Raw genomic sequence first — 21,919 nt, 5'->3', positions numbered from 1 at the left:
CTGCTCAAGGGCGCACAGAGAGGCAGGACTCAAATACAGCTCTGTCTTCCCCCGAGTCAGCATTCACTAACTACGTTTACAGCAAGAGAATGTACTGGTGATTGATTTCCCTGCCCCCTCACTGAGTGTGGCCCCCAGACCAGCAGCCTCAGCCCCTCCTGAGGCTGGTTACAAATGCAGAATCTTGAATCCCACCCCAGACCTACTGAATCTGACTCTGCATTGAAACAAGATCCCTGGTGATTCAAGGGGAAAGTCGGAAAAACACTGTGGGTCTAACACAGACAATAACACACACGATGCTGTTGGCAAATCACTCACCCAAAGCAGACATCACTAGCTGATCACAGCACTCTGGCTGCTCAACCTGGCCTTGCCTCCTTTTCAAGTCAGCCCAGCAGCCTTATGCAGAGATAGGAGCTGTCCAGCCTAATCTCTCCCAACTAAATCTCCTTAACCCTCCTCCCCAGTTTACAGAGGAGGAAACTGGCCCAGAGAGGCCATGGCCTTGCCTGAGCACACACAGCTGAGCCACGACTCCCAGCCTCCACCTCCAGCTCCTGCCCAAATACTGCCCCTGCTGAAATGCTTTTCCAGTTGATGTTTTTTGCCCAATAAACTTAGAATAGAATCCAAACGCATTCCCCCCACCCTCAGGCCCTGCCTGGTCTGGCCCTTGGTCACCGTGCCCACTGCATTCCTGCCTCAGGGGCTGTGCACTGGCTAGGCTGGAACACTTCCACGCCAGCTCCTTCTATGATGCCTCTTTTCCTTCCTGTCCCAGTGCATGGGGCGTCTCCTCCTAACAGCAGTCTCCCTGCCCACCAGACATACCCCATCTCACCCCATCTCATTTTCTCTTTCTTTGTTTGCAGCCATCACCACTTGCTTGTTGGTTCACGCATGTTTGGTGGCTGCCTCCCCCATCCCAGAGTGTCTGCTCCACAAGGGCAGGAACATTCATCTGTCTAGTGCCTGGCATACAGCAGGCATTCCATCAGTGCGTGTAGGCTGAATGAATGTTACTGACTGCAGTGTGGGCTGAGGCTATGCCGCTGTCCTCTCCTCCCTGGGGGGCCCGTCTCTCGCCAAAGCCAGGTCACAAGATGCCCCTCCTGCCCACCTGAGAACCAACAGCTTCACAATTACAAGATGCCCTGCAGGAAGCAGGTGGCGTCTACATTTAAACATGAAAAGGGCACCATAATAGGTTAGTGTCCCCCCAGAATTCACGTCACCTCAGAACATCAGAATGTGACCTTCTTTGGAGGTAGGGTCTTTGCAGATGTAACTAACTGAGATGAGGTCATACTGGATTAAGCTGGAACCTGAACTCAATGACAAGTGTCCTCCTAAGAAGGGCTGAGGACACAGACACAGAGGGGGGCGGAGACTGGGGTGACGCAGCAGCAGGCCAAGGAACACCTTGGGCCTCCAGAAGCTGGAAGAGGCCAGGAACAGGTCCTCTCCTAGAGCCTTCAGAGGGGGCGCAGCCCTCCTGCCATCTGGGTTTCAGACTTCTAACCCCCAGGAACTGGGAGAGAACACGTTTCTGCTGTTTTAAGCCACCCGGTGCAGAGGGGCTGAAGCCATGGCCCGCAGCAGCAGCGGCCTCCCCGCGGGGCCCTGGATGCCTCCATGCAGTTGTGGCAGCACAAAAGGCCCAGGCCAGCTCTCCGGAATTCTGGTCCCACCTAGGCCATCCCTCAACCTCGCAGCCTCAGCAAGGTGACAAAGGAAGAGACGATGGGACAGGGCCCCTGGGCCAGCCCAGCCTCAGTGGTCCCTGCTTGTCCCTAGAATCACTGCACATGGCAGGAAGGATCTGAGGGTGGAAGTTATATCCTGGCCCTCCAAAGCTCCAAACCCTCCCATGGTCCCCTCGAAGTTCACCCTCCTGGCCCCCAGCCACCTGGCTCAGCCCAGCTACCCGGCCTCCTCGCCTTTCTGGAACACTCCATGCACATTCCCACCTCCAGGCCTTTGCACGTGTTGCTTCCGCTACCTGGAAGGTCTTCACCCCGCTCTCTGAGCGGCTGGCTACTTAGTGGCCAAGTATCTCTCCCCTGAGAGGCCTTCCACGGCCTCTCCAGCCAAATAGTAGCCTTTCCCTGCCTTGCAGGAAACAGGTCACCTGCCTCATTCTGGAGTCACCTTGTGTGTTTGTTGCATCTCCCCTGCTAGACTGTGGGCTTCCTGCAGGCAGGGCTGCCTGTCTAGTGCCCACAGCCTACAGTAGGCCATCGCATGTTAGAAGCTCAGGATTCTCAAGAGTGCCCTGGTGGCCTAGTGGTGAGGATTCCAGGCTTTCAGTGCCATGGCCTGGGTTCAATCCCTGGTCGGGGAACTGAGATCCCACAAGCCACGTGGTGTGACAAAAAGAAGCAGCAGACCACCTGGCGGGGGTGGATAGGGAGGGTGGGAGGCAGGGAGAAGCAAGAGGGAGGAGATACGGGAACATATGTATATGTATAACTGATTCACTTTGTTATAAAGCAGAAACTAATACACCATTGTAAAGCAATTAGACTCCAATAAAGATGTTAAAAAAATTTATATACATAATTTTGTCACAAAGAAGTATGATAGTGTGATCAATAAAAGATTTTCAAGCATAAAAAAAAAAAAAAAAAAGAAGAAGCAGGGGCTGCCCTGGTGGCGCAGTGGTTGAGAGTCCACTTGCCGATGCAGGGGACGCGGGTTCGTGCCCCGGTCCGGGAAGATCCCACATGCCGCAGAGCGGCTGGGCCCGTGAGCCATGGCCGCTGAGCCTGCGCGTCCGGAGCCTGTGCTCCGCAACGGAAGAGGCCATAACAGTGAGAGGCCCGCGTACCACACAAAAAAAAGGGGGGGGAGGGGGCTTCCCTGGTGGCGCCGTGGTTGGGAGTCCGCCTGCCGATGCAGGGAACGCGGGTTCGTGCCCCGGTCCGGGAGGATCCCACATGCCGCGGAGCGGCTGGGCCTGTGAGCCATGGCCGCTGGGCCTGCGCGTCCGGAGCCTGTGCTCCGCAGCGGGAGAGGCCACAGCGGTGAGAGGCCCGCGTACGGCAAAGAAAGAAAAAAAAAGCAGCAGCTCATGACTCTCAGCAATTACTGCTGCTCCTGTCTCAGGCACCTTGGGGCCCTGCTCTGGCCTTGGCCCTCCCCTCACTTGGGTCCCCACCCGCCGTATGGCTGGCTCTCTCCCACCTGGATTTAAGGAAGGCAAGGCAGGCCCACAGGCCCAGTCTGCCAGCTGAGGGATGGCAGAGGACTCGGAGAAAAGGGGAGGACAAAGGGAGGGGGTGACAAAGGGAGGGGATGGAGGGGGCTCCCCATGTGCACCCAGCTGTGGACACGTCACTCCCAACCAGCAACCCAGCCCCACTCCCCTACTTCTTGGTGGTCACCCCCTCCTGCCTGGGCCACACACCCAGAGGCCACTGCAGGCTCACAGCGGGAAGTCCAAGGGCCACGTGGATCTTCCCTGCCCACCCCCATCCCTGTCCCAGTCACAGCCTCACCAGGACAAGGGCACAGCCTGACACCCCTTCGTTTAACACCGACCCTGCAAGCTCTTCGTGAGCACAGGCCTCCACTTCCCCGTCTGAGCAATGGACACGCAAACCCCTCCTCACCTTTCATTCCCAGGCTGAAATTCAGACAGCAGGGAGGGCCTCCTCCGCTGGGGCTGGATGATGGAGCCAGGCGACAGGTGTGAGGTGTAGTCACGGGGGTGGTGCTGGTACTCAAGCAGCCCGACGTCCTGCAGCAGAGGACACAGACCAGTGAGCACCCGTCCCGCTGCACTGCAGCCCACACAGCGAGGCAGGGCCAGAGCCCCCTGCCCGGGGCTGCTCCTGTACCCGGGGACCCTCCCAAGTCCTTTCCCAGCCCTCCGATCTAGTCCAGCCAGAGGACATTCCTGGGGCCAATCGCCAAGGAGAAGTGACACGTTTAGCTAAAGGACACCTGGTCCTGCCCTCTTTCCAGATGAGACAACCGAGCCCACGTGTTAACAGAGACAAATGGAAAAAGGCACAACCTGCACGTCTGCGATGGGTGCAAGTGACACAGCAAGACACGGGCATCCACACCAGGGGACAGTGGATGACACGGCAAATGCTGATGGTCTGCAAGGCTCGAAGACCAGATTCCAAAACAAAGCCCCAACGTGGGAGTCCCCCGTCTTACAGAGGGAAAACCTACACACGTGTGTCACATAGGCAAGTACAGCTCAAAGTCAGAAGGATAAATCCAGGCAAAACATGCCTTCTTCAGTAATATGCCATCTATTACCCACTGCCATCTGTGGAAAAACTAAACACTAACAAATTAGATGCACCCCGATTAGCAACTACACCCTGATTTGAGACACGTTAAAATGTTTAAAAAAAAAAAAAGATAGAAAAGAGAAGCCTTTCAAAGGAGAAAACAGGACAGGCTTCCTATGTGTACCAATCCAAATCGATTAGTTGTGCCTGCAGAGAACACCCAGTTAAACTGTGGGGTGGCAATCAATTAGTGATGTCTGACACGAGTAAGGCTTGGGAAAGCGTGGGATTGTAGGTGATTTGTTTTCTTCTTGGCACCCTTCTTAATTCTCCCAATTTTCCAAAAAAAATCTAGTCATTCTTTTGCTGTCTGGCTTTTTTTTTTTTTTAAGCAGTTATTTCTGCAAAGAGAATTAGATGATACCACGTAGGTGTGTTGGAAATGTATGTGTTTCAGACCCTCCAAAACAAACACATGTAAGAGGCTGGGAGGCTGGAGGCGAGAGAGGATGAGTAACTAGAATCAAGAGGGATCCTATCAACCTCAGAGGCTGGAAATGAGGGAAGGGCCTTCCTGGGCAGCCCGATGTGGAAGCAAGAAGCTGCACGGCCTCTTGCACGGGGTTGAGGTATCTGTCCATCCCTTAAACTCTCTGAGCCTCAGTTTCCTCATCAGTGAAATGGATGCCTGAATTCCCTGGCAGTCTAGTGGTTGGGACTCCACGCTTCCACTGCAGGGGGCACGGGTTCAATCCCTGGTCGGGGAGCTAAGATCCCGCATGCCGCGCGGTGCGGCCAAAAAAAAAAGAAAGAAAGAAAACTGAAATGGATGCCTGATCCAGATGGAAGGAGGCCTCTGTGTCTCCAACCAAACATCCCCCTTAACTCTCCAAGGGCTTCCCTTAAGACTGAGGGCAGCTTCCAGAAGGCAGAGGACTCAGCCTCCCCCCTCCCCCACACTCCACGATGTCGATGTCGTGCACAAGGCACCAGGTGCTAATGAAGGAACAAGAAGAAAGGGCTGGAGGGAGGGGGCGGCAGCTCCTGGGATCATGCCGGCGAGGCTGCCAGGCACAGATCCGGGGTGCACACGCACGCAGAGGTGTGAGAAGAAATCGGCAAGCACTGCAGTCTGCTGGGAGGAAAATTCCCTCTCACACAAAAGCAAAATGAACAAAGCGGCAGAGAGGCAGACGGTCCAATCCCTTGGGAGAGGGCCCCGGCAGGACGGCGCCTACCACTGCCAACCGAGGCGGGAAAAGGCACACGGCCCCCAGGGCTCCCGAGGCAGGGGCGTGGGGCGGCCACTGCATGAACCCTTCTGGCCTCAGTTTCTCAGTTTGGGAACCAAGCAGGATGACCTCATTAGCACGGTCTCTCCAAGGAACACCTCGGGGGCCATCTCTGTGGTATCCACACTGATCTCCACCCCTGGGCTCTGAGTGCAGGGACCACCGAGGGTGCCTGCATCTCTACAGGAAGCCAAGAACTAGGGGGACCCCAAGAAAGACCGAAGGTGGGGCTCACTGTGGTCACAGGAGCCTGAAGACACCAGGCACTCAGGCTGGAAACCTCCAGCCACGTCTCAGGACACGAGAAACCTCCACGTGTTAACAAAGCATTCCAACCCCACCTGCTGCCCTCACACGTGTACTTGGCCCAAGCAGGCTCCTGTGTCCGTGACCCTTGGTCTGGGGGGAGCGCTGAAGACGAGAGGATTCAGATCCTACTTGAAAGCCTGTTGACGGGACCGCGGCATCTGAGCGCACGGCCAACCACAGGCCTGCTGGCCTCGGCCTAGACCCGCCCCCGGGCCCGCGAACTGGGTCACGTGCGGAAGGACCATGTATCCATTTGTGACAAACTGGAAATGAAACAGACTGGTCCTTCCCACAGAGAGCCTGATAAGCACTGATCTAGGGCAGGAGTCAGCAAACGGGGCCCAAGGCCAAAGCCAGGCTCTGCCTTTTTCGTCAGGTGTCACTGGCACATGGCCATGGCCATTCCTGTACGTGTTGGCTGAGCTGCTTTCACGCTAGGACGGCAACAGTGCCGGAGTAGTTGTGACCGAGACCGAGCGCCCGGAAAAGCCTGAAATATTTACAGAGAAGGTTTGCCAATCCCTCCTCTAGAGGAAAAGCCCACAGTGTACCCTGGGGGCCATTCGGAAAAGGATACTAGCGGGCACGCTGTCGTCATGACAGCAGCAGCCTCAAAGTCGTCAACACTGCACTGTATCAGTCGCGCTTACTCAGCCCAGGCGTTGTGCAGAGGCCTCTGCACACGTCAACTAACTTGATCCTCAGGGTCTTAGAACTAACCTCGCTCAACTGATGGGGAAACTGAGGAACAGGGCGGTAAGGCCACTCGTCCAAAGTTTCACAGCTAGGAAGTCACTGAGGCAGGACGTGAATGCCAGCGGTCTGGCTCCAGAGTCTGTGCTCTGAAAAGCCCTTCTAACACTAAGGCACAGAGAGGCTAAGTAACTTGCCTAAGGCCACACAGCAGGCAGGAGTGGCCCTGGGATTGACTCCCGTATCTTTGGACTTTAACGCATTCATTTAGTGCAAAGCTTGCAGGAACTGGAGAGAGAGCTCAGGGGGTCCCGCGGGGCTTGGGAGAGAAGGCAGAATCGAGCTGAGCTCTAGAAAGCTGGAAAGGAGACAAGGAGGGGAGGATGTGTTGGGACCCTCAATCCTGGGAGACCCTCAGTGCCAGGAGCCCGCCAGGACCCTCAGGGAAAGATGTGGCGTCCTGATACTGTGGGGGAGGGAAGCCAAGACCACAGAGAAGGAGAGAACAGGGCTCAGAGAGGCTCTGAGGGTGGAGCAGGTGGGACTGAACGAGCCGTGCGCACCGTCACCGTCACCGTGAAGAGAGGCTCTGAGGGTGCCTGAGGCCGGGTCAGGGGAAGCACACCTGGAATTAAGCCCTCCATCTGCGCCGGCGTAACATACCAGGCAGCCTGGACATGACGCAGGCTGAGGCACAGGCCAGAAGAGAAGGCGGCTCCCACCGCCCCTCTCAGAGTGCAGAGCCTCTTTGGTCTCCTGCCACCCCGCCAGGAGGAAAGAGGTGGCTGCCACATTCAGACACTGCCCCGGGCACCTCGCAAACATCTGCCAGTGGTGCTCAGGCCCACAACACCCATATTGCAGATGGGAAAACTGAGGCTGCCCCCACAGGGTTAAGTGAGCAGCCGAATGTCACTCAGTGAGTTGGGAGGAACAGGGATTCAAAGCCACATCTGGAGGTTCTTCCGGGCTCCGGGGTGGGGGGGACTCACCATCAAAGCAGCCCCATGCCCAGACACACTGGAAGAAGCCTCCAGGGCCAGGAGGTGCCACCCTGGATGCAAGCCTGTTGGGAGCAGGTATGGGAGTGAGCTGAGTCCCAGGAAGGTCACAGGTCACGGGGTCCAGGCCCCGCCCCCTCAGCCCAGCAGACCTGCCTCAACTACTGTACAAGGAGCTGGGACCCCTGGGTTCCCACCTGGCCCTTGGATGGGGCATTTGCTTTCCACGCCTTTTCCCCTTTTCCTCCGCCCTCTGCCCCCCAAAAGGGGGGCATCTCACAAACCCTGCCTGTACAGTGGGCTGGCGGTAAGGGGTTAGGGGGCACAGGGCTGCAGGGGGACCTCCAGATTACAGTCCCAACACTCACCTCCCACCAGCCAAAGAAAAGTGGCTCCAGCCCCGGACACATGCCCAGGAGAGCAAGACCCCCCCAGGATGCCTAGAATTCTTGTTCCTGCCTTCCCAGTAACAAGCAGGGGCCCCCAGCTGGGTCGCCCCAGCATGAGGCAGGGTGATCAGGAAGTGGGGCCCCACCGTTGCCACCACACAGGATAAGGATGCCCCGCCTCGTAGCTACCCAGGGCCCCTGCTCACCCCCTGCGTCAGCCTCCTGCCCAGAGGAAGTGACCACTGGGTCCTACCCGGACGCATCCTGCGTCACTGAAGGCCCAGCGGGAAAAGTGCGGGCAGTGTCTGAGATCAGCTGGTGACTCCAAGTGACCTCGAGAGGGCCCAGCTGGGGCGGGGATTGCAGGATGGCAGGGGCCAGAGGGACTCAAGGACTAACCGAGTCTGGGCCCTTGGGGAGGGAGTGGGAGAGGGGTAGGAATCTGGCAGGAGGGGATGAGAAAGAAGAGAAACCAGAGGCAACGGCCAGGAGCCCCCAGGGGAGGCAGCCCCTCCAAGCGGCTGTAGTGACAGTGACAATATTGCAAGTAGACACAGCTGGCTGAGTGTCTGCCAGGCCCTGTCATAAAGACCTTCCACAGATCATCGCGTTTAATCCCCAGGAGAATCTAGGAGACAGATGCTCTCATTACTCCATTTTATGGATGAACAACCGAGGCTTAGAATCATTAAGCGACCTGTCCTGTTTCCTCACCTGCAAAATGTTCCCCAGCTACAAAGTGCAGAGCGTAAGAGTACCCTCACTTCAGTGGTAAAGAGAAGCAAGTGCAACTGTATACATAAAGGGCATAAACAAAACACTCACCCTGTAGTAAGCACTCCGACGACAATGCTTAATTTTGTTATTGTGATTATGATAAAGGTGATGACCACACATAATAGTAAATGACCCCCAGGAGCACAATCCTCGGCCCTGGGCACACAGTAGGTGACCAATAAACAGTCATCCGTTTCACAGGGGCTCAGAGTCCTGAAGCTGAAGCCGACTGCCTTCTCATGGTGATTTAACCCGAGGCCTATTATTTAACCTCCCAGCCTCAGTCTCCTTATCTGCAAAATGGGATGATAATGCAAGGTGCTCTTTCATTGGGTTGTTTGTGAGAATTCGACGACCTCATCCAGAATGTGCCCGTTTATCACAGCTGGCTCTCAAAAGCATCTTGGGGGCCCAAGTCCTCAAGAGGCCACTGTTTTCGGGACACCCCCGGGCTGGTCCAGTGGGCTCATATGCAAAAACATCTCGCTCATGGAAGATAGAAAAGCCCTCCCACGCCACTTCCTCTCTGCATCTCAGGAGGGACCACACCAGCCAAGCAGGACAGACACAGGCGTGTTCACATAGGGGCCAGCACAGCAAGCTTTGACCCCAGCTGCAACTGCAAACCCTCGCAGTCCCTCACCAAGCAGCCAGGAGGTCAAACGGGGGAGGCCCAGGACCCTGAGAGCCCTCTGGCAAGCCCCTGAGGATATAGAACAGAACCAAGCCTCATCCTCAGGGCCACATGCAACTAGAGATGAAGTCAGGAAAGGGGGGTCCCCACTAGAAGGTGGACAGAGTGGGGTGCAGCTCGAAAGAGCTGACCAACGGGACTTCCCTGGCGGTCCAATGTTTAAGACTCCACACTTCCACTTTAGGGGGCACGGGTTCAATCCCTGGTCGGGGAACTAAGATCTCACAGGCCATGCGGCGCAGCAAAACATTTTTTTTTTAAAAAAAAGAGCTGACCAAGTGCACGCCCGCTCCCTCGCCAGCAGGCCACCCCCCCACTCACACAACGATGGGGAGACCCCTGTGAGCAGAACTAACCCATGGGACCCCCGTGTTGGGGATTCAGAGAATGACACGCACTGGACCTCATTGTCTCAGAGCGCTAAGCATCACTGCAGTGAATAGGCTCCAGGCCCTGAGGATTGGGGAGGGGAGGGTCTGCGAGCCATGGCCCCTAGGAAGCCACCCCAATCCTAAAGCAGGGGAGCCCGGCTGAGGCTGGGCTGACAGTGTATACAGCAGGAGCTCCACGTCTGCATGCAAACCCCACAGCCAACTCAGAGGCAGAGATCCCAGCTCAGCCTGGCCCTGGGCTCCAGCTTCCTGGCTTTAAAATGGGAGCTAAGGGCTTCCCTGGTGGCGCAGTGGTTGAGAGTCTGCCTGCCGATGCAGGGGACACAGGTTCGTGCCCCGGTCCAGGAAGATCCCACATGCCGTGGAGCGGCTGGGCCCGTGAGCCGTGGCCGCTGGGCCTGCGCGTCCGGAGCCTGTGCTCCGCAATGGGAGAGGCCACAACAGTGAGAGGCCCGCGTACCGCAAAAAAAAAAGAAAAAAAAGGGAGCTAAGAGATTTTACCAGCTGTCCCAGGGCCTGGTAAGGCCACAGATGCCAGTGGTCTCTGCCAAAGCACCCCACCTCCCCGCGGGGGACAGCGAGCCCTGGCAGGACACTGTTGGAGCCACTCTAGCCTCAACTCCAAGGAGAAATAGGAACCCGGGGACAAGAGAAGGCCCCAAAGGTGACCCCAGGCGCACATTCGTGCCCCTTACCGTGTGTGGCCGGGCGATCTGCACAGGGTAGGAAACGCCGTGGGGCGGGTAACGGGGCTCGGTGGCCCTCCACGTCTGTGCCACGGGCTGCGTGGACCCCGACATGGTGGTGGTCGTCCAGGGGGGCTCGTGGGCCCCTGTAAGCTCCCTCTCAATGGTCTCCAAGGATTAAAAGCCAGTCTTCGTCATCTGCTCGAGGGCCACCCTGTCCCAGGCACCTGTGAGGAGACCAGAAAAGCAAGCAAGATCAGTCACAGGGCTGTTCCTTGCAGACCCTGGCGGGGCCCCAATTCCTTCCTGTGGCCCCTGTGAGGAAGAGAGGGGTCCTCCGGGACCCTCCTCCACGCCACTGGCAAGCTCCGTGCCCACTGACAGCAGTGGGAGACGCCACGTGGTGTCTGAGGCCTCTCCAAGCCACAGGCCAGCAGCTGTGGCACAAGCCACATCGGTGACAGCCGTGTCCTCCTCCGCTGCTAAGGCCCTTGCTCAGCAGGCATGGGAGCTCTAACTCTGCGGGCATTGCCCCCACGACCCCACCATGGCTCCCAAGCACACTCAGCCCACCCCACCCCACCCCAGGTCCTCTGCCAGTTTGAGTCACCAGGGCAAGGTTCCCCGAAAGCACCTGGCAGCTCAGGCAGGCAACTGCTGTCCCAGGAGGGGCAAAGTCCGTACAACCGTCCAGGGTGATGGTGGTGAACAGGGTCGGCTCGAGCAGAACACAGGTCACAGCGTAACCCCGGGCAAGGTCGGGCCTGCCTGGGCCTCCCAGTGACCCTCTGGGGAGGGTGAGTGACACGACGACGGGGAAGCAGGACAGACGTGAGGTTGGCCCGGACGTGAGCTGAGGGCGAAGCGACTGGGAGCCCGAGGGCCACACCGGGGAAACAGCCGAGGACACGGAGGAGAGCCGGCTGGGCCGCCTGTGGCTCCCGGAGGGGCAGGCAAAGGATGCTGTCCACGGGGAAGAAAGCACTCATGTGCCCATGATGGAAGGAATCCACTGGCTCTACAGATGGGGAAACTGAGGCCCAGGAAGAAGAAAGGACTCAAGTTAAGAGAGCAAGAGAGCCCCTGGTCAGAAGGGGCCTTTGCCCAGAAACCTCCGGGGGCCCCCGACCCCCCCAGGACCCTTCTCTCCCTCTCCGCCAGCCACTGCTCCATGCAGCCTGCCCAAGGTTATAACTGGCTCCGCCGCCCAGGCCCGGGCTGAAAGCCTGGCAGGTCTCGGGCCTCCTCCACACTCAGCCACTCAGAAAAGGGGTGTCTATCAGGCCCCTGCCATGTGCAAACCCCCCACTCACACCCGCCACCCAGGAGCTAAGGAGAATCCAAGATGGCGCAGGGGCCCGGCACCTGGAAGCCCCCATGTGATGTACCCTCTCGGGCTGCATCTCATGTGTGCCCCCAGCTCCCTGTAATTTCATCACAACGTCCCTCATCGCCCGGCCCTCCACTGACAGCTGTCTTTCAAGGGCGTGGACGCCCTAAACCTCCGCCCTTTGGAGGTCTGATGTGGACGGATACTGGGAGGGAAGACTGAGATCATGGTGGTCAAAGGAAGAACAAGACCCCCCTCCCTCCCACCTGGGGGCCATAACTGCATCCCACTTCCCACCCCCATCTCCTGCTACAGTAGACTCGACTTTCTTTTTAGGAACCATCTTCCCCACGCAGACTCCAGGAGTGATCATGTGATCTGGGCCTGGCCAATCAGAGTCCTGCTTCCCCTGGGCCAGCGATTGGTTCAGGGATGGGCATCTGACCCAATCTGAGCCAATGAGAGTCAGTCTTGAGACTCTGAGAAGGAACCAGAAACAGGCACTATCCACTGGGGTTGTAAGCCAGGAGGATGAAAGCCTGAAGCTCTCGGGGGGCCACCACTTGGCAGAAACCTACCCGAGACCATACCCGCAGGAAGGCAGATCTGAAGGGGAGAGAGAGCACAGCTAGGTCCTGATACAGCCATGCCTGAAGGCAGATCAAAGCTGCTTCTTCATTTAGGGAAGCCAAGGCACTCCTTCTGTGTGTTTTGCCTTTGCCAGCCCAACCCAGCTTTCTGTCACTGGCCATCAAAAGTTCTGACTCACCCAGAGAAGGAGGGAGTCACAAAGGAGGCAACCTTTCCATCGGGTGCCGTCAATCCTCCCAACACTGCAAAGCCGAAGAATTCCAGAGCCCAAACTGCCACACCTATGACCACCTCAGGAAAAAAGCCCACGTGGACTCTTCCCAGACACCGAGACAGGAGGCACTGTGTAATTCTTTTTTTTTTTCTTTTCTTTGCCGTACGCCGGCCTCCCACCGCCGTGGCCTCCCGTTGCGGAGCACAGGCTCCGGACGCGCAGGCTCAGCGGCCATAGCTCACGGGCCCAGCCACTCCGCGGCATGTGGGATCTTCCCGCACCGGGGCACGAACCCGTGTCCCCTGCATCGGCAGGCGGACTCTCAACCACTGCGCCGCCAGGGAAGCCCGGCACTGTGTAATTCTTACGAACGAGGGAACAGTCCTGCTCAGCAAATGGGAGCTACTATTACTACAGTCCCTAGTACTGTCACTGCAGTAGCTGCAGCCCGGTCACAGCGATGCTGTGGACATGGAAGGGAGGCAGAACTGCCCCCGCCGGTCCCCACCAAGAGCAACGCGGCAGCCCTCCTGCAGCCCAGAGACAAGAGACTGGCCTTGGGAGAGGGGGTAGTTGTGGCCACCAGTGCTGGGCCCTGTCCCAGAATTCCCTGTGTCCCGCCCAGCTCATCACAAAGCCCAGCAGACCCTGGTGGTCTGATGCAGCAAAGCCACTTCTATTCCGGCCTCGCTCTGGGTTTTAAACGGTTGCCCGCTCTCTGCAAGAGGAAGAGGGCAGCACCTGGCCAGAGAGAAGCTCCATCTGCTTGCCTTTCCAAGAGCACCACGCGCAACTTCCAAGTCGTTATGTGACTTTGCATTGCGTGAGGCGGTGAGAAGTCTAATTTACCAGTAGATTTCTAATCTCCTTTGCCTAATGAAATGCCAACTGGGGATGGCAGCCCCGGAAAGATGCTCGCGGCGTGCACTGCATGTGGGCTCCAGAAGCCAGAGAAGTGATACCTTTCCAAACCAGCCCTGGAGAATCCTCGGCCACTTCCCCACCCTCCTCGTGCCAAGGCCTGGCTTCCCACGACCTCAACGCTCACAGAGTGTCCACCGCCGAGCTTGGGGTTCATGCCCCCACCACCCGTCAAAGGATCACTCCACCGGCTCCATGGCCCAGCATCCTCATGTGCAGGTTGTCCCCAAAGCTGGGGGACTCTGGGGATATTGCACCTCCCGCATTCACCACGAGCTTATTTTAATAAGCTCCATTTCTATCTCCCCCAACCTTAGCCACATTTTTTGCCAACTTGAAAAAAAAATTTATTTTTAGGAAAATAGTTTGACAGTTTCTAAAAATGTTAAACATAGAACTACCGTAGGACCCAGCAATTCCACTCCTAGGCATATACCCAAAAGAATGGAAAACAGAGACAAACAAATCAAGGTATTCACAGCAGCAGTATTCACTATAGCCAAAGGTGGAAACAACCCAAGTGCCCATCAACCAAGGAGTGGCGAAATAAACAGAATGTGGTCTATCTGTACAACGGAATATGATTCAGCTATAAAAAAGAACCAAGCCCTGACACATGTCACAACGTGGATGAACCCTGCAAACATGATACTAAGTGAAAGAAGCCAGACATGAAAGGACAGATACCATACGATTCCACTTATAGGAAATGTCCAGAATGATAAATCCACAGAGACAGAAAGCTGACTGGTGGTTGCCAAGGGCGGGGGGTGGGATGGAGGGAGGGGTGTAGAGCGACTCATGGGTATGGGGGTTACCATGCAATGATGGAAGTGTTTCGAAACTAGATAAAAGTGGTGTTTGCGTAACACTGTGAACGGCGGGGCAGGGGCGGGGATTAAGCTTTGACTTCATCAGCAACATTTGGAGGTGCATGCCAAGAAAAAATATGACATTACTTCATCAAAGCCAAGGGTAGGAGAGGATGAGAGCAATCCACGGGGCAACGTGGGGTCTCCTGGATCTGGTCTTGGCTGAAAAGGGTTCTGAGAGATGGATCCAGGTTAGAGCAGGAATGTGATACAGTGGCCCCGATATCACTGCAGGGTCTGGGAGCTTTGGGGTCAGGAGAGGGTGGTGGACATCCATTATCTCCAGACTCTTTGGGGTCCCCGCTGTGAGCTGAGCTCCAGGCTAGTGAATGAGGCAGGGTCCAGGCCACAAAGGGTCTCGGTGCCCCGGCAGAGTGCAGACAAGCAGCAAATAGTGACTCTGAGAGCAGGCTGGGGGCTCTGGAAGCCTTGGGGAGGGCGAGGGGGTGGCAAGGAGAATTTTCTGGAGCGTGAACCAGAGACAGCCGGGGGAGGGGGAAGTGGAGGGGGCTCCAGGCAGAGGCCACCACCTGAGCAAGAACCCGGAGATGAGACCAGGCATGTCGTGCTTGAGAAATTCATCAAGTCATTCAAGGCCCACGGACCATGGAAAGGATGGATTTTGTTCAAAGGGCAATGGGGAGCCACGGAAGGTGGTTGAGGGAGAGAGGAAAGGATCGGGGTGTTTGACAAGCAGGCGCCGTGAAGAGTGAGCGTGGAACCCAGAGGCCTGGGGGGCTCTCGCAAGCGTCCCTGCACAAGATGACACCGGTGGGACTGGGACAGCAGGAACGGAGAAGCAACAGCAGACGGCGTGCAAGTCGAGAAGGAGCCTGCCAGCCAAAGACACATCTTGCTCTGGGGGTGAGGGAGGCCGAGCGGCCCCCCAGGGACAGGGGCCTGTCATTCCCCGCTCAGGCAAGGTGCCTCGGGGCTCTGTCCTCAGTTTCCTCCACTGTAGACAGGGAACATGCGTGTCCCTGCTCCACGGACCCAGGAGGACAGCACACTTGTGAAGGGTGCCTGGTAAACAGCAGGTGCTCAATAAGGCAAACGCAGCCAAGTCAGGGCTCCACAGGGAAGAGACAGCGCTCTGGCGAGGTTAAGGACTGGGTTTGCCAGGCGGTGTGGGATGCTCCCGAGCCCCATAGCACGGGGACACCGCAAGCCCCACCGGGCCTCGCATATCCAAACCAAAAACCACGGGCCCACAGAGCCGGCTGGAGGAGGGCTGCAAACTGCAGGCCCAGCCCATGCTGGGAGCACCCGTGCACACGGCCGGGAGCACCCGTGCACACGCCCAGGGCCACGCAGCCACCCTGGGAGAGCCACATAGGCTGTAGGTCTGATTCGGCAGCGCCCCACAAGGCTGCCAAGCCCGTGTTCCATCCACGGAGAAAGCTCACTGCCTGTGATTCTGTGTCTGCCTTGCAGGGCCCAGCATTGCGCTGGGCACACAGCAGGTGCTCAACGAACGAAACTGTCAGGCGGAGGTGAGCGCCAGTAACACGAGGTGAGGCTGGAGCCCGCCACACCTGCATCTCCCTGACCCTGCTGGGCAGAGGCCTCTTTCCGGGGGGGATGTTTCTGTCCTGCCCGGACATCCCTTCTCGGGCCCCAGGCAAGACTGCCAGGGAAGCCACACCAAGACACAGACTGCCAGGGAAGCCACACCAAGACACATTCCACAGATTTTCCGAGTTCGAGCAGCCAGGCTCAGATCCGGGAGGGTGGGGTTATAGCCACTGGGGCTGGGATGTCTCTGAGGGCACAGGGAGGCGGAGGGGGTGTTTGTTAAGGGGCCGGAACGGAAGCTGAAATGTGCCTGGGAGCCTTCAGACCTGAGCCCAGGAAGATGAAAGGGGAGCTGTCTGCACCGCACACGCCTGACATTGTCTTGGAACTAACGGGACCGACGCTGGGACTTGTGGCAGGTGGGGAAGCTTCAGAATTTCAAATCAGCTGCCAGGCAGGAGAGAGGCCCCCGGCCCCGGTGCTGACCCACGTGCTCGTCAGAACCCCCCCGTGGCGCTCGAGTGGCCACCAGTCCCACAGAGGGGACACGGTCTATGACACCCCACCCCAGCCAGCCTGTCTCGGGCCAGGGACACACACATGTGCTGGGAGCCTATGGGCAGGGACCCTGCCGGTCTCCTCAGTGTCTGACATATAGTAGCTGCTCCATAAATGTTTGTTTTAATTGCCTGCTGAATCCCCCATGAGGGGCATGGTGCCTGGCACACAGTAGGTGTGTTATTTTCCTGGAGCTGCCATAACAAACTGCCACGAAGTGGATGGCTAAAAACAACGGAGATGGATCCTCTCACTGATCTGGGGGCCAGAAGTCCAAAATCAAGGTGTCAGCAGGGGCCACACTCCCTCCAGAGGCTCCAGGGGAGGATCCTTCCTTGTCCCTTCCAGCTCCTGGCGGCTCCAGGTTTCCTTGACTTGTGGCCCCACTGCTCCAATCTCTGCCCACCTTCGCACGGCCCGTTTTCCCGTGTGCCTGTCCTTGCTCTACTTATAAGGACTCCAATTGTATTTAAGGCCCACCCTCTCCAGCATGACGTCATCTTAACTAATTACATCTGCAGAGACCCTCTCTCCCAATCAAATCACACTCATAGGTTCCGGGTGGACAGGAATTTGGGGAGGACGTCATTTAACCCAATACAATAGGTGCTCAATAAATATTTGCTTTGTTCACTGCTCTATCCCAGAGCCTGGCACAAAGTAGGCATCCAATAAATATCTACTAAACAAAAAGGTGCCAGGCAGCCTGGCCCGAGGAGAATGGAGACCCGGAAGCCAGCACTGGGGCAGTGGAGGGGGGATGGGACAGGACTTGAGGACAGAAGCAGTTCTGGGGTGTGAGGCTAAGCTGCTATGGAAACACCAGCTAGAATGAAGCTGACTGTTCCCACCTTGTGTTTCTAGCTTCTGGCATGCTGTACACATCGGGGACCGGCCAAGCATTTGATGGCCACCTTCAGCAGGGGCTCATGGCACAGAACAGATGCCCAGGAATCCAGCTCTGAACTAAGTCATAAGATGAAGATGGGAAGTGGCACGGGTGAGCCTCACCCGGCCTGGCTCACAGGAGCCTGTATGGCCCACGTGGACAGGGGCAAAGGCAAAGTTCCTGCCCCCTGCCCTGGCTGCTGCCCACTGTCAACCATGCTTTATAGGCGCCTCCTGTGGGACAGGTGCCGGGACGCAGCAGCGAATAACAGACCCAAACTCCCCGCCCTCGCGGAGCTGACATTCCACTGGGTGAGACGGGAGTAAGTGGACAGTATCTGTGCTACGGAGAAAAATAGAAGCGTGAGGTGGGTAGGCAGGGGATGGGGGGTGAGGTGCAGTTTTAAAGTGGGTGGTCCGGGACAGCCTCACCAGAAGGCATCTTTAAGCAAAGATGTGGAGGAGGGGAGAGAGGGAACCAGCAGATGTCTTGGAAGGGTGTTCCAGGCAGGCGGAACAGCAAGTGCAAAGGCCCTGAGGTGGGAGAGGAACAGCAGGGAGACCCGAACGGTGAGAGTGGAGGTCACATGGGGCTTTCACTCCCAGTGAGATGAGAAGGATGCCACACCTCTGGGCACGGGTGATGTGAAGGGTCTCCTATATCAAACCTGCCCCTGGCATCTCTGGGCTCAAGGAAACTTCAGCTGTGCCCCCTGTCCAGGAGCCACGGGTGCAGGCCTCTGTGCACAAAAGGGCTGACCCACCTGTAATCCTAACTCTATTAAAGGAGGAAGACCAGCTTCCTTGCCCCATACCTGGCAAAGAGGTCACTGGGCTCCGTAAGGAGGAGCCAGGACCCCAATCACAGCCTGTCCTTGGCCCTGCCCGAGGGGCGGTGGTCTGGAGTAGCTGAGGGTCACCATACTCAGAGCCAACTCAGGCTGCTGCCCACAGAGGTGCCACCTGCCCCCCGCAAGCTGGGACCAAGCTAAACAAACCCATGCTCCCAAACTCCACACATTCTGGCCAATCAGGAAATTATTTGGGTATCTACAAGGTGCAGGCACCGTTGCAAACACTGGAGCTACAGCAGTGAACCAGTCAGACCAAAAGCCTTGCCACTCAGAGCTGACATCCAGTGACAGGTCTGTCCCAACCGGGAAAGCTCCCAGCCAGGTGTTCACGGGGAGATGGATCGATGGACGGATGAAGGGAGAATGGATGGATGGATGAAGGATTGATGCTAAGATGAATGAGAGATGGATGGATAAAGGAGAGATAAAGGGAAGGGGGAGGGAGGATGGATGGATGGATGGACGGATGGTTGGATGGACTAATCAACCAATGCATATCAATTTAACTGTCCCGTATTCCAGGGGTTTTCTGGTCTTACTTTTTTAACCAACCCCCAGAGCCAAGCGTGTCTTTATTCTACTAATATCCCCCCACATCAGGCTCCCTGCAAGCCACCATGGGGGACACAGATAAGCATCATCCTCCCCATGGCCCAAGCCCATACAAGTGCTCCCCAAGCCCCAGGCTGCTGGGCACAGAACCTCTGGGGAAAACTGCCTCTGGTCCCGAACTCCAGAAGCGCAATGGGAGGGTCTGAAGGCCCACCCTCCCCTGGGCACCGCTTCTCCTCCTCAAGCCATAGCCAGCACCCCTCCCTCCTGGGGAAAAGGAGAAAAGAAAAGCCAGCCCACTGCAGCCTCAGAAACATCTCCCCTGTGGCCAGCGGGGTTTACAGCCCCGGGTAACACGATCCATCACGCCACACGCATGCGCCAAGCAACAGCCAGAAAAACAGCTTCCCGTGGGCCCAGACCGTGGCACAGACCCCAGATCTGCTCCCGCCGGGCAGTCTTCCAGGGACCTGCTTCCCCCTCCCCATCCAGCTCAGCCAGGCCCCAGCGACCAGCTCAGCACGAGGCGTTATAAAGAGGATTTCACAGAAAAACCCCAATTTCTGGTTTCCCTGAAAACCAGGGACTCTCACATATTGCCAGTGGGGACGTAAAATGGTGCAATCACTGCGGAAACCAGTCTGGCAGCGCCTCCCTAAGCTAAACACAGAGACACCATATGACCCAGCGATTCCACTCCCAGGCATACAGCCCAAGAAATGAAAACAGGTGATGAGACAAAACGAACATGAATGTTCACAGCAGCACTATTCACAACAGCCAGAAAGTATCAATAGAAACAACCCAAATATCCATCAACTGATGAGTATATAAATAGAATGTGGTCCATCCAGTCACTGGAATATTATTTAGCCATAAAAAGGGACATATAAACCATGAAAACATGATGCCAAGCCACATGTTGAATGATGCCATTTGTGTGCCAAGCCCAGAAGAGGCAAATCCATTGAGTCAGGTGCAGGCTGGTGGCTGCCAGGGGCTGGGGGAGGGGAGGAAGGGGAGAGACTATTAATGGGTATTAGGTTTCCCTTGGGGCGGTGAACATGCTGTAGCACGAGAGAGTGGTGACGGTGATGCACCACTCACTCTACTAAGTGCCCACGAACCGTACACTTTAATGTAGTTCAAATGGGAAATCGTATGTGTATTTTCCCACAGCAAAATCACTTAGGGGCACGACCGGCTGGAGGCGGGCAGGAGCTACCCACATGGGATGGACACACCGTCTCCTGGTCAGCTATGTTCGTTTCTATCCCCAGCCTGGCCAGCGGTGCTCAAAGGCCAAGGGCTCAGTTCCCCTTCTCCGTCCGGCCTGGCTGGCTGGCTGGAGCTTTCACCTCCACCATCACTTCCCGAGAACCTGACCCCAACTCCAACCTGCCAGCCTGGGCTCCCGCGAGCCTCTCTCTTTCTGCCACTCCCGTGGGCCCAACACCATGCACCACCACCGTCTGTTTACCCACTGTCTCCCCACCCCCAGACGGAGCTCCTGACCTGCAGTTGGAGCCCCACCTGGTGTCACATACATAGTAGGAGCCCTGGAGGCTGTGAGCTGTCACAGCCCCTCAGTCACTAAGGAAAGGTGGTGCCCTCCAGCAGGCCGCCCTAATCCTAGAGATGTACCCTCTCCACCAAGCCACCTCCTGCCCGCGCATTGCTACGTGTGGAAAGTGACCAAATGGGTTCAAATCCCAACTCTGCCACGATGTAGCTGTGTGACCTTGGGCACAGTCCCGACTTCTCTGGGCTTTATTGTCCCATCTGTAAAACTCTCTTCCAAGGGCCAGTGGAAAGAGGATGCATTGGGAAAAGATCTATGGGAAGTTCAACACCCATAAATGAGTCCCCAAAACAAGAGCTGTGGCTGTTACTACCCTGCGCTGCTCCAAAAACTGGGACGAGGGAGGGAGGCAGGCAAGGTAACGGCCACACTAGTGATGATGCTACTGGCAGAGGTAGTTACCTTGACTATCCCCACTTTGCAGATGAGCCAACTGAGGCTGGGGGAGGTGAGCCGACCAAATGGTAGAGTGAGTCCCTAATTAGGAGGTGAGACCAGGGACGCCCACACCTGAAAACAGAAAAAGCAGAGGGTGCTTCCCGGGGTGAGCAGGCCCTCGCAGTCTGGAACCAAGGAGAAGGGGGGGCTGCTCTTCTCAGCCCTGAGACCTTGTCTACACGACATCTCACTCATTGCCCTCTCGTTACAGATGGGAAACTGAGGCCCAAAGAGGGTCAGCAGGCTGGTGCTGCATGGCCAGACTCCACCCTCCTCAGCTGGATCGCTTGGCCCACGTGGTCCAGGCGTCTGAGGAGGTGGGCACGGTGGCCTGCGCTGAGCCCAGGGGCCACGCGGGGACGGGCTCCAGCTGCACCAGGACAGCCAGGTCCCGCAACAGAAATGCCGCTGCAGCCTGGCTGGGAGGCCATGGAGGAGAGACCCCCAAACGCCACATCCTGCATCAAACCTTCCAGGGAAGGGGCTTCCCTGGCGGTCCAGTAGTTAGGACTCTGCGCTTCCACTGTAGGGGGTACGGGTTCGATCCCTGGTCGGGGAACGAAGATCCTGCAAGCTGCACAGCTCGGCCAATTAAAAAAGAAGAAGGAGAAAGAAAAAAAAAAAACCTTCCGGGGAAAAACGCCCCCAGCACCTGCCCCACCTCTTACCTCCCTGAAAAAGCATCCCCAGCCACTGGGAGAACCTCCACCCACCCCCTGCCACTGATTCTGCTTTGGGAAGCCCTCCCAGGTCCCCCATACCCGCCCCTTGCTACCGGCAGGTTCTACCTCATCCACAGGCACCCACTCACCAGAAGAATCTGATTTCCCTCACCAAACATGATTGTTCCCATTCAACAGATCAGGAAACCGAGGCTCAGAGAGGTGAACTCACTTGCCCAAGGTCACACAGCCAGAAAGCAGCCAGGCGTCATTCTGATCTCCAAAACCGCCAGCCCAGGCCCCGCACACCCCACGGCCCCTCCCAGAGCAAGCAGGGATAAGGCGCTGGTTGGAGCTGTCAAGGAGGCCAGTTTCTGTTTCCAATTTAATTGGTACGTTTGTGTCCGCTGGGCTGTGGCCAGCTCAGCCGCCCGGCCCTGCTTCCCCGCCAGGGCA

The 21,919-nt window shown here is 57.1% G+C and overlaps 1 protein-coding gene across 23 annotated transcripts in view; it reads right to left on the bottom strand.

Moving 5' to 3' along the window:
• The window catches only part of NCOR2 (nuclear receptor corepressor 2), a 225,059-nt gene that overhangs the window by 142,658 nt on the left and 60,482 nt on the right, over nucleotides 1-21,919 (bottom strand). For 21 of the 23 annotated variants that reach the window (XM_060118201.1, XM_060118204.1, XM_060118197.1 and 18 more), the window contains 2 exons: nucleotides 10,496-10,713; nucleotides 3,618-3,745 (listed from right to left, as the gene is read on the bottom strand). In XM_060118201.1, coding sequence (XP_059974184.1) covers nucleotides 3,618-3,745; nucleotides 10,496-10,600 — 233 coding nt within the window. In that variant the 5' untranslated portion in view covers nucleotides 10,601-10,713. Of the gene's footprint in view, nucleotides 1-3,617; nucleotides 3,746-10,495; nucleotides 10,714-11,120; nucleotides 11,220-21,919 lie in introns of those variants that run through there. The other 2 variants (XM_060118199.1, XM_060118220.1) reach the window with 2 other exon arrangements.

The sequence above is a fragment of the Mesoplodon densirostris genome, chromosome 15 (genome assembly GCF_025265405.1).
Source record: "Mesoplodon densirostris isolate mMesDen1 chromosome 15, mMesDen1 primary haplotype, whole genome shotgun sequence".
NCBI lineage: Eukaryota > Metazoa > Chordata > Mammalia > Artiodactyla > Ziphiidae > Mesoplodon > Mesoplodon densirostris.
This window is presented reverse-complemented; position numbering and strand designations above follow the sequence as displayed.